Raw genomic sequence first — 12,318 nt, 5'->3', positions numbered from 1 at the left:
GTTGACACACTTTCTCATCACAGTTATGCGTTAATAGGCACGGTGACACATTAATAATCCACATTAGCTGATGTTTGTCCGGCTACAAACAAAAGCACATACCTGACATGTTTCGTGTTTTGGTTTAGCCAATTCAGCACTTGGAAAATATGTGGCCACCACGTTGATACACACGGAGGGAGGACACGGAGCCAAATAATGTGAACACCGTTCTGGACACTTACAGAGGTGAGCGAATGTTACATCTGATGATTTGTTGGCGCTGCCAGATTTAAACGCTGTCATTTAAACTAAGTTAAACATGTTGCCGTGGTCGGGTTTCCTGTCAATTAAGGTGAGATTGACTGTTGACTTTGCCGGGGGAGTGTTTGCGGTTAAATGCGGGCTAGAAGAAGTGTTGGGTGAGCAGGAAACCGAAAGCAGATAACGGTATTTGATTGGTTCAGATCCTGCAAAGCACGCTTATTTAGTATAACAGTGAAAAACGTCCGTTATTGCAAGCGTGTATGCACTGAAATTTCAGCACGTTGACATAACGGGAAGGGCTTCCTCGCGCGCCCGCAGGGAGGGATGTTTGCATGACCTGATTGACACCTGTCATTCAAGTCTTGAACGCGGGTTTGCTCCCGTTAAAATTAGGTTCTCGCGGTGCACGATTTGCGGTTGGGACGAGGGTTTATGCACGTGAGGAATAGTAGGGATACTAGTTTTTATTTGTCTTGTTTGATGGCATCTTAGGGAAAAGGTTCAGGTCAAGGTGAGAGGAAACACATTCAACCTCTCCAATGTATTGCAGTCTTAAATGCAACAATTTGACCGCCAAATTATACTATTAAAGCGTCTTAATCAAAGACCCGATCTATCACTGTTATTTTGAAGCACTTCCGCTGCTCGAATACTACAAACTGATGGTAGTAGTGAAGGAATTTGGCTGCCTTCCCCCGTGTGCTGGGCTCTGTGCTAATCCCGATGGAGTAGAAAGCCATGAAAGTGACACGGAGATCCGAAGGTAGACGCCAGCCCTCATGTGAGTGATGTGGGGGTGGGTGGGTTGGATACTATTGCTGTAGCCAAAGGGAAATCAGCAGTTATGAACAACGTGTGCAAAAAGTAAGGAGGGAGGGAGTAAGGGGAGGAAAGAAAGGGGAGGGGGTGGGAGGGGAAGTTGTTTACTACGTTCTTGCCTGCCATGCCATTTACGATAGGTTGTTGGCCTGAGGTTGATTGTTCATTATATGTTTTTCATATTCACTTCTGACATTTGATCTCATTGCATATGCTATTATTTGCACTTAAACTCATGGGTAAAAGCAGTTAGGTTTGACTAATGTTTGGCTTTCAATTTGCCGTTTTTCTGTTATTCTTTAGTACTTCTGTATAAAAAGGAAATGACTGAAATGCACTCCTGCTTTGTAAAAACAAAACTACAGTGATGCTTGACTTGAAAAAAAAAATGCTTTAGCCCGGAAGCTTATTATCTCTAAATAGAAAGCAGTTCAGCTTAGTATCAGATACATTACATGAGAACAAGTGCCAGTAAATGGTCTTGCTAAGCTTGTTAGAGGTGACAGGAATGTTTTTACTCTTTTGGAGGCTTTTTTCTAAATTTGTGTCAGTAGACTCTCGCTAGTTTAGGTGTTACAATGTCTGTTTCTGGCCTAAATACTGTCAGACAGAGAAAGCAGGTTGTATCACTTTTAGTGTTTTGTATTAACGAATGTGGAGAACATTTGTCACTCTGTGAGAGAAGGACAGAGAGGGAGAAGAACTGGGCCGGATGGTGGGTGAAATGTGTTTCTGATTAAAGTAGGACCACAGTGACTTAAGTTTGTGTGCTGTTACTACTGCTGCTTTCCAAGTTTGCGAAATAGAGGAGGAAGAGGACGGAAAAGCCTAAAAAACAGTGAAAGAACACAGAGATTGATGGAGTGTTAAAGAAAAGAGGGAGGTGTGATCTGAGTGTGGTATGTGTAGCAAGGGGGAGTCTGCAGTTTTGAGACGAAATGGAGGGAGTAATTGAAGTAAATACAGAAAAGAGGGTGTGGGGGAGCTGCAGGCCAGACTCCAAATAAAAGGGCTGCCTTTACTGTGTGGTTCAACCAAAAAATCTCTACTACTGTTTTCCACTGTCATAATCCAAAACAAACATGGGCAGATTCCTTTTCTTTTCTTGCTTTGATGCTTTACTGATGTGACGACTTGTATGACTTTCCAGAGGCTCCATTAAGTGGCTCCTTTAGTGCTCTCCACTAATGCAAGGCGCAGAGAAACCGCCGGCACATTGACGCTATATCACTCACTTTCAGTTGCTGCTGGCGAAGGCTTGGAATCATGGCCAGATCCTCTGTCTAGTCCCAGAGGGCCCAAAGTGCTGAGGTCACAGTTCTGAATTGCCTCCAAATGACTTCACCCAGAGAAAGCACCTGCTTGGAGGCGAATCCGCATTAAATCACTCACTGGCCGTGGGGAGCTGTAGACTACTTCATTGAATTGGGCTGTACTCTAAGGGGTACAATTAAGAAACATGCTGCTCTCTGCTGCTGCTGTGCTAACCTAGGGTATAAGCAGTATGCCACTATTACAAGCATGGGGCTTTCACTTTCACTAATGGGGATGTAAAGAGGTTGCTCAGTTGGCATCTTATTCTATAATTTTTGGATTTAGGTGTCAGGTGGACACTAAATAGTCTTTAAGTTTAAGATTACATTTTTTCTGGTTGAAGAACCTGTATTGTGTAAATGAGTTTGATATAGAATTATAGATTATTATGGCTATGAAAATTAACCAAAGGTAATGGAGAGCCTTTAACCAAAAAGATGGAAAAAAGTGGTTTCCTTCTGCCTGCTCATTACCATCACTCATCCATAAGATAGGTTACACATATCAGTGTTAAGGCACTTTTAAATGCTGTCAGGGTTGGTGGATGTTCTGTGTTGTGGTGACTAATGTGGAATGCGCCTCCTCTGCCCTCTCTTTCCTTTTCCGTCCCTGCTCTACCCTTCTTTACCATTACAGTTGAAGGACGGAGAAAGAGGGCTGGACAGCTGAGGAAGGGAGCGAAACCACCTGAAAACAAGGAGAGCCTCTTTCATACCTTAATCCCCCTCCCCCTTTCCCCCCTCCACCCCCATCCCACTCCCTATCAAAAACTCTACCTGAAACCCACAACATTTTCTCTCTCATAACACCTGCACACTCCCTAAAGTTCTGATGGATCAGAAGATTCAGGGGGGAAGTGTAAGTCCACCCCCTCTTCTCTCAGCTGTTCCTGCAGGGGAGCGAGAGAAAGAGGGAGCAGGTGGAAAGAAGGATGAAGAGGAGGAGAAGAAGAGGGACAGAGAGAAAGATGGACCTGTGGCGGTCTCTGATGGTGCAGGAGCAGGTGGGCCGGCAGGTTCTGGTGGGGACCAGTCCCACTTCTCCATCAAGGAGAGCAGCCTATCTGAGGGCAATGTCAAACTTAAGATTGGCCTTCAAGCAAAACGCATGAAGAAACCCCCTAAAATCTTGGAGAATTATGTGTGCAGACCGGCCTTCAGGGCTACCATGAGACATACGGGGCGTGGAGGAGGTGGTTCTCGAGGGAATCGTACAGGGACTACAGGGGATGGGCCAGGCAGTCAGAGCCAGAGTCCTTCAAATGGCAGGGAAAAAGAGAGGGAGCAGAGCCCCAGTGTCAACAGACCAGCCCCAACATCATCAATCCCGTCTTCGAAAGCTCCCACACCACCTCCTCCTGTTCCTCCTCCTGCCAGCTCCACCACCTTGTCACCCTCCCAAGTGAACGGGAGCACTCCAGGAAAAAGGGTAAGGCAAAAGGACAGTGATTTAAATATTTTGACTGAGCAACTCCTCATGCTAAAAGTGAGAACTCAATATCAGCTCCCAGCATACACACCCATGTGTTCCAAATATTTTGAGCACATCATTGTTACTCATTCCTTTAAAATTTTATCAGTTAAGTCGTCAACAAGACAGTTGTCCACTACAAGGTTATCCTAGTAATTATCATGTTTTTTCACAGATAAAGGGTGGCACGTTAATTGTTCTTTAGTTTCTTTGTGTTCTCTGTTGGCCTGTCTATTCATCACACTCTGCCCCTCCAGTCTCCCTATGCCTGTCTATCCTCAGTCTCTGCCTGGCCTTGTCCTATCCACCCCCTCCCCCGCGTGACCCCTCTCTGTAGCTCTCCCTCCCTGTCCCCAATCTGACCCTGATAAGTGTTACCGAGTTGAGTGTAAACCCCCACCCCTAGGCATGTTCAGGAGAAAGCATTTGAGACAAAATGTTATCAATAAACAGCAATTGTTAAAATATATATATTCTCTGGTGTTTTGATGGCACTGACAAAATACCTGCTGTGCTCCTCCGAATTTTCTTATCAGAAATGAATGTATAATTTTAGTACATTACTTGAAATGTTTTCAATTGAGAAATACATACATCTGTATAATTTACAAATGGGATTCTGAATTTTTAAAATTTAATGATGATACACTCTCATTAGATAATCTCTCTATCTCTGTCTCTTTCTCTCTCTCTCTTTAGCAGGGTCCACCAAAGATGGATTGCAAGTCTGATACAAAGCCAGACACAAAAGCTACCACCACATCTGAGAGACCCCTTAATCTTCACCGCTCTCCTCCAGAGAGCAAGATGCATCCCTCTGGGAAGAAAACTCCAACTCCACAACCCAACCTTCGGACATCTTCACCCTCTCCACCACTACCTGCATCAAAAGACCCCACCTTTGAAGGTGTTAAACCTCCTCAGCACACCTACAGCACTGAGAGTCAGAGAGACAAGGACAAAGGGGTTCAGAGTTGGGGAGCCCCCACAGTCACAGAGAAATTAGCTCAACTCATAGCGACTTGCCCACCATCAAAGTCCCCTAAGCCAGCCAAACCTGCAAAGATTGACCCCGCTCCTACTCTCCCAAGCTCAGGCTTTATGGCCCCCACAGCCAAGCAGCGCGACAGGGCTATGGCCAATAGGAACACCTATTCAAGAATGGTTCACCTCTCTCCGCCTCCTCCTGTGTCACGGCCACCTGGTCGGCCCTATGGTTCTAGGAACAAAGACAGTGTTATGGAAAATTCCCCCATGCTGTCTTCCCTTAGGAAGGAGGATACAGACGGAGCTGGCAAACCAAGTAGCAGCAGCATCAACATGAATAGCACTAATAGCAGTAGTCGCAGCAGCAGCCCAGCTCTCACTTATGGCAATAATCGTCTGCCTGTCCTGACAAAGGACAGTAACACTGACAACAGTAACAGTAGCATTCCTAAACCACAGTCACGTCCTGTTCACTGTTTACCCCATTCCACATCTTTCCCATCTTGCCCTATTTCATCTTCACCCACCACAGCATCTGAGCAAATGACTGTGAGTGCAGTAAGTCATCTGGGCTCCCCTGCTCCCTCACAAGGACACCATGCAAGAGAGACTCCTGCTCTGGCAGATGAAAGCAGTGCAAGTGAGAGGGAGCAGGATGGGGACAGTCCCAGAGATTTAACCAACTGCCCTCCTCTTACAGGAACAGGAAAGCCAGAAGGGAAAGACAAGGGGCCTAATAATCAGTTGTTACGAGTTGAGAGGGGTAAGAGCTCAAGTCCCAATAAGCGCAGTCCAAACCATGAGAGTAGCCGACCTGGTCGAACCAGCAGTCCCCCTGAGCCTTCAAGACAAAGGGATTCTTCACCAGAGCCAGATGGTGAGGAAAGTCCACAAACGCCTCTTAGAGATGATTCTCCTGATTCATCTCTAGACTCTTCTGAAGAGCAGGACAGCAAACCCCTGAAAAAACGCAGGGGAAGGAAACCTCGCTGGACCCGTATAATGCACAAGGCACAAAATCAAAGAGCAGGTCAGGACAGTCTCTTTGACCAGAGCAAAACCACCATGCCTTTATCTTCAAGCTTGGAAACGCCACCGCCAGTTAAGAGACCTGTGGGCAGGCCTCCTAACCCAAATAAGATAAAACCAAATTCTGTGCCACAAAGTCCAGTGTCACAACTCTTTCCACACCAGCCCAAGAAAAGGGGAAGGCCAAAGTCCAAAATGCCAAGACTTGATGCCCCAGCCCGTGGGCGCCCCCCTAATAAGTTGGCCCCATCAAAGGGCTTTTCATCTTTGCTGAAGTCTAAAGAAGAGCAGGACCCCCCTGTTCTTCACCCAGAGGTGGACCTGAACCCCCCTAAACCTATGCCTAGAAAACGTGGACGCCCTAAGCGCCTTCCCCCTACTTTACCCCAGGAGGGGCAGCCTCCCACGTTGGCTCCAGAGGCAGGGGACATGGGAGACAAACGGTTTCGCAGCAAAGGAAATGGGCAGCTTATTATGAAAACTATCATAGGCAAGATTAACAAGATGAAGAGTGTGAAACGGAAACGTATTCTCAGTCAAATCTTGTTAGGCCCAAGAACAGAGGACATCCCTAAAGGGCCACCCGGTGGAGTGGTTGGCTCTGTGGAAGCTGCAACCCAATCCTTGTCCTCCCTTGCTGCTTCTTTTGGGGGGAAACTAGGGCCACAAATTAATGTCAGTAAGAAAGGCACAATATACATGGGTAAGAGAAGGGGACGTAAACCAAAAGTAAGTGCCACAGCTTCAACACCCCCTCCAGAAACTTTCCTGTCCCCGAACACCACTTCCCCTCTCCATCACCATCAATCTCATCAACAGCACCAGCTTTCCTCTTCAGAGGTCTTTCCTTCCCCTTCTCTCTCACAGTCTAGTGGTGGTCACAGTCCAATCAGTGATGCCAGTTTTGTTGAGCCAGGCTCAGTGCACTTTGCAGGTCACTCTCACTATTCAAACCCCCATCATAGTCACAACACATTCTCTTTTCCTCCCCCAACCTTTTCAGCTCCTAATCCACGCAGTCTAGGGCTAGGCTCCATGTCATCATCCATGGCCACAGCAGCTTCCCAGAAAAAGTCATCTTGTCGTGGATACCACCACCATCATCACCACTATAGGCAGCACTACCACTATCACAAGCTTTCCCCACCCAGGCCGCTCCATCCCACCTCCCCTGCCCCCCTAAGTGAGCTAAAAGAGGCCACTCCATCACCAGTGAGTGAGTCACACAGTGAAGAGACAGTGCCCAGTGACAGTGGCATAGGAACAGACAACAACAGCACCTCTGACCGTGGTGAGAAAGCTGGAGGGGCAGTTGGCTTGGGTGGAATTGGGATGCCACCTGGGATAGGCAGTGGTTTATTAATGCCAGGGGTCATTGGTTCAGCTATGGGTCCAGGGATGGGCCTTAATTCTAGAGGCAGACGGCGACACTCCACTGTGCTTATGGACCATCCCTCACCCTCTCCATCGCCCCACGGTGCAAGATCATCACCTGATCCCAGGAGACCTCACCCAGCAGCTCCTCCCTCTTCCTTAATAGGACACAAGGAGAAACACAAGCATAAATGTAAACGCCGTAGCCATGGGTGCCCTGGCTATGACAAGCTTAAGAGACAGAAAAGGAAACGCAAGAAGAAGTACCTACAGTTGCGCTCCCGGCGGCATGACCCTGACTTTCTCGCTGAGCTAGATGAGATTGTCATAAGGCTGAGTGAAATACGAATAGCACATCGTACCACAGGGCACCGCCTTGGCAGTGGATTAGGTATGGCTGCAGGACCAAGTAGAGTGCCAGGTATGGGCAACCGTACCACTAGTGGCATAGGGGGTCCAGGTGGCCCTCCACCACACCATTATGTCCACAGAGACCTCCTGCCTACCATCTTCAGGGTTAACTTTGGCAGTTTCTACTCCCATCCTGCGTACTCTTGTGATCCATTGCACTATGTTCGTAAACCGGATATGAAAAAGAAACGTGGACGGCCTCCAAAACTGAGAGAGTCTATGTCTGAGGTTCCCTTTGTACCTGGGCTTGGATTTCCTCTCTCCAGTGGGGGGTTCTACCACCCCTCTTATAGTGTTCCGTACTCCTCTGGGCCCCTTGGTTTAGGGTACTACAGAGGGTATCCTCCAGCGAGTGCTCTGTATCCTCATCCACATCACCAGTCACCTCACACAGCTCCATCCCACCACTCTCACCATACACCATCTTTCCCCCCTCCTCCCCCCACATCGTATATGCACCATCACCACCCCTCACACCTCCTACTGAACCCCTCCAAGTTTCACAAGAAAAAACACAAGCTGCTTAGGCAGGAGTATCTGGGAGGAGGAAGGTCCCCTGTCCTGTACCCACCTATGTCGTCTGAGCTGTCCTTCAACTGGCATCACAAACATAAACACAGACACAAACACAGGGAGCGCTGTGCTGAGGAGGATAGGGAGGAGGCTGTAAGAGGAGGACCTGGGAGTCGGGCTAATGCAGGGATTTCTGATAGTGGAGCATCAACGAAAGGAGAGCGAGTCAGCAGTTTGGGAATGGCAGAGTCTTTACAACGATGCCGCTTTGGACGAGAAACCTCCAATAACAGTGCCAGCAAGCAAGCAGCTGCCACTTCTGCGAACTCTCCCTCTTCTTCGTCATCATCATCTGCAGAAAGGTACAAGCGCAAAGAGAGCTCAATGTCCTGTCTAGGGCCCTCTAGGTTAGCACTGGGTAGCAGTTCAAAAAGCCACCACCCAGTCGAGTCCTGGTTCAGGATGGGCAGCTCTGAAACAGACTACTCAAAGCTTTCACGGAGTCATGTGGTGCCTGGTCAGGGACCCTTTTCAGACAGGCGAGCTGAAGACTTAGCGGGTTGTTCAGACAGTGAGGATGAGGAGCCGCTCTCGCCCCCGGGTGATGTAGAGCCTGGAGCCCATGAGTCTCCAAATCTTACAAATTTATTTGCTTCTGCTCTCACCCGTACAAACCTGCGGGGCTGTAGGAGCAGAAAGACTGAGGTAGTCCCAGAGAACAGCTTCTCTCGCATGGACCGACCTATAAGGAAGGACCGATCAACATCAGCGGAGAGGAGAGAGTTAGGTAAGTCCAATTTGGCACAGTTAATTTGTAAAAGAAACTGTCCAAAAGCCTACAGCAGAGCATCGGCTTATAAATTGATTGACAGGTTACAACATCTGCATATGGTTTTTTAATTGTAATAAGAGAAACTATGAAATTAACTCACTAATAATAAATGCCTGTAGATATTTTAGATGTATTTGTTCTTAAACATTCCATTCACTTATCATGTATGTAGCCCTATAAGCTTTTGAGTTTGATGAGATATTCTGGACAGAAAATCTTTGACCCAATTAAATTTGACATTGTTAGAGGTTATTGAAGTCAATTGTGTACCAAATTAATTTTCCAAAAATAGTTCTGATGCCATTGTATCAAGAATCATGCGGTGGAATTGGACTGGTTGATGTCTGATGAGCTTTATATCTCAGCAGACAGATTAAGTGTTAAACTGGCACAGCCGACTATGCAGCAGAACTAAGCATGTGTGCACTTCAGACATGCTTATATGGCAGAGTATGTGAGCCTTGAATCCCTGATTGGGTTGCACGGTTAAGCCTGTATATCTCTTGAATATCATTCACAATGCTGGGAAGAACCAACCATCTTTGTGTCGAGGTTGTGTCAACACCAGTAGTGATAGTTGTGTTCTCCTATGGTAATTCTCCCTACTGTCTCTGACCGGAACAAGGAAATTACCCAGTGGAATGGGCCACTTTACTGAAAACGCTACCTTTAAAAAAAGTGATACACCCTATGCATACAAGGTCTGACATTTGGTAGCTCTTACTTGTAGTTATGGGCTTGAAAAAAATACGTAATTACTCCGTTGCAAATGTGGATGGCCACAGTCGATATAGCATTTCTGTCAGGGGTGGAGTGTTTTGTTAACATGCTATATTTAGCAGACATTTCCCTCTAAAGCTCACAATGCATGGCTTAGTACTATCTGTCTGTGCACCCAGTACCTGGGCTCAGCTACGGCTGCTGATGTAAGACACAGAGGCTCAATATTGGTTTCATCTGTGTGACAAATGGACCCTGACTAAGAATGATGCGCTGGTGTGTTGCTGTGTATGAGCAGTGGTAAGATGAGTGTTACCTAATGTTTATGTACGTGTTTGTTATTGAGATGTGAAGCACTAGGGTCCCAGTTGAGGCAGCCTGTTGCTGTTCAAAGCAAGCAGGGGTAATCCTGGATTAGAGCTCAGGCCTTGGGGTCAACCAGTGGTCACAGACAGCACTGTGAAGGTAGGTGAGGCCAGTGGTGGGGAGTGAGCTGGCACACATGACGAGTGAGGAAAGATGGAAGAAAAGAGATATGTTTAATATATTGTTATGAAGAAGGCCAGAACAGGATAAAATGCATTTTCAAGTTAACAAAATAAAATGCAAATAAATTTATATTTCCATTTCCAATTGGACATTGGAAATTGTTGTCAGTTCTTATTAGCCCGTAATTAGTTTTCTCTCATCAACCTTCTTTTACCTGCTGATCGGGGTTGTGTGTGTGGTCCCTGTGCTCCCAGTGGGCTGTCAATATGGGTCACTCGTTTGGAGTGCAGTGCTTTTCCACTGAGCCTTAACACATGCCTGACACATACTGTATCATGTTGATAGACGTATACTTGTGTACCAACTAGTATAGTACATTTAAGTTCAACACTACTGTCTCAAATGATTTACTCTGTCCCCTTGTCACTTCTTAGTTCAGCTAGTTTTGCAAAACATAGTCTTGTTTTGAATTTTTGGTATTTTAAGAAAGAGAATTAAATAGATTGTAAGTGCCCACAATGACTAGAAGGAAACTTCCTTAATGAGTAGCCACAGAGAGATGCAAGAACAGTAGAGGGATTCAGTACATGTTTCTTTATCGGTTGGAAGGGGGCAACAGGGGCATGAGGGATCAAACTTGAAAATGCGAAGGTATAGGTTACATAAGTTGAAGACGCCTAACAGGACAAGGCTGAATTAGGGATGAGGGGATGTGCTCAGGTCAGATGAGGGGAGAAAGGAGGGAAACATTCAGAATGAATTCAGTCAGAGAGTTTGCTGAATTAAGCCATGTCAGAAGATGAGAGTTTGAGAGTGGGTGGGGATGTAAGTCAAGGTAAGTTAAAGGAAATGAGAGATTTCAATAATGCGTAAAGAGTCCTGTGAATGGCAAGCTGGGGGAGGGGCTTGAGCAATGGAATAGTAGTAGCAATGATGATTAATGAAAGTGACAGTAAGTATAAATGAGGACCCAGATGAGATTAGAGAGGGGAATATACAGAGAAAATGATCTAATGACCTACCGTACTCTATTTAACATAGTAAGTGTTTTTTTTCTTTTTTTGATGTCTGTGTTAGGTACCAACATGTTTTTTTTTTTTTTAAATCCTACATTAGTTTTGTGCATGACAATTGTTTGTGGTCTGAAATATATAACACTCGTGCCACTCACTGCAGTTCACTGTAGATATCTGCAGTTGACTCTTTGTGAGCTCTTCTAAAGCCACGTAAGATTATGACAATCACTATTTTGTCTGTAGTGTATTCCAAAACCTTTTTTTTTCCTTTTTTTGAAAAGGTTCATCAGGTATCCAGACAAGAGGTGGTGTCCTCTCGAGTCCTGAAGTGCCAGAAGGATCCCTGCATCATCGACAGCAACACCTTCATCAGCCATCTATGTTTCACTCCCATGGTTCTGCCTCTTCCTCCTGCCTCTCCCCTTCCCAGGACTGTTGCCTGGATGCCTCCCTGCCTCACCAGTCCCATCGGCCACAGCCATCCAAGCACAGCCTCCACCACGTCAATAAAATCCTGCGTGCCAAGAAGCTGCAGAGACAGGCTCGGACAGGAAACAACATGGTGAAAAAGAGGGGCCCTGGACGTCCCAGGAAACACCCGTTACCCTCCCCTCCACCATCCCCACCCCCTGTGGTAGGGTTGAATCAGCCTCGACACAGGGACAGAGGGGGTGACCGGTCAATGGGGGGCAGGTGGGAGGGGGATACTGTGACAGATGCTATTGAGTCAGTAGTCCAGGGCCAACGTAGTAAAGGCCAGAAGCGGAAACACTGGGAGAGAGATGGGGATGAGGAAGAAGAGGAGGAGGAGGAGGAGGAGGAGGAAGAGGACGGGGAGATAGAGGAAACTGAAGAGCGATTGCCAGACAGGGAGGAGAACATGGTGGCAAGGCCCAGGCCTGGATCTGGAAGAAGCTGGCTTACTCAGGATGATATCGGTCATTATCACGGGTAAGCAGGTTTTTACTGCAGTATTGAATGTACATTTGTATTCTGCCTAAGAGCCTCTATTATGTTTCAGAGAGTAAGTACTAGTTTTAGATTTTAGAGGTGGTATATGTTGGAACATTTATTATGGCCCGTGGTCACAAGAGACCA

At 46.6% G+C, this 12,318-nt stretch overlaps 1 protein-coding gene across 6 annotated transcripts in view; it reads left to right on the top strand.

The window, feature by feature from the left end:
• The window catches only part of ash1l (ash1 (absent, small, or homeotic)-like (Drosophila)), a 29,035-nt gene that overhangs the window by 1,004 nt on the left and 15,713 nt on the right, over positions 1–12,318 (top strand). For 3 of the 6 annotated variants that reach the window (XM_086193200.1, XM_086193201.1, XM_086193203.1), the window contains exons 2-5: positions 129–228; positions 3,016–3,807; positions 4,549–8,950; positions 11,502–12,171. In XM_086193200.1, the coding sequence (XP_086049326.1) occupies positions 3,211–3,807; positions 4,549–8,950; positions 11,502–12,171 (5,669 nt within the window). In that variant the 5' untranslated portion in view covers positions 129–228; positions 3,016–3,210. The remainder of the gene's footprint in view (positions 1–128; positions 229–3,015; positions 3,808–4,548; positions 8,951–11,501; positions 12,172–12,318) is intronic. The other 3 variants (XM_086193204.1, XM_086193202.1, XM_086193205.1) reach the window with 2 other exon arrangements.

This window comes from Aulostomus chinensis, chromosome 22 (genome assembly GCF_037954235.1).
Source record: "Aulostomus chinensis isolate RoL2024-O1b breed Wild chromosome 22, RoL_Achi_v1.0, whole genome shotgun sequence".
In the NCBI taxonomy this organism is placed as follows: domain Eukaryota; kingdom Metazoa; phylum Chordata; class Actinopteri; order Syngnathiformes; family Aulostomidae; genus Aulostomus; species Aulostomus chinensis.
This window is presented reverse-complemented; position numbering and strand designations above follow the sequence as displayed.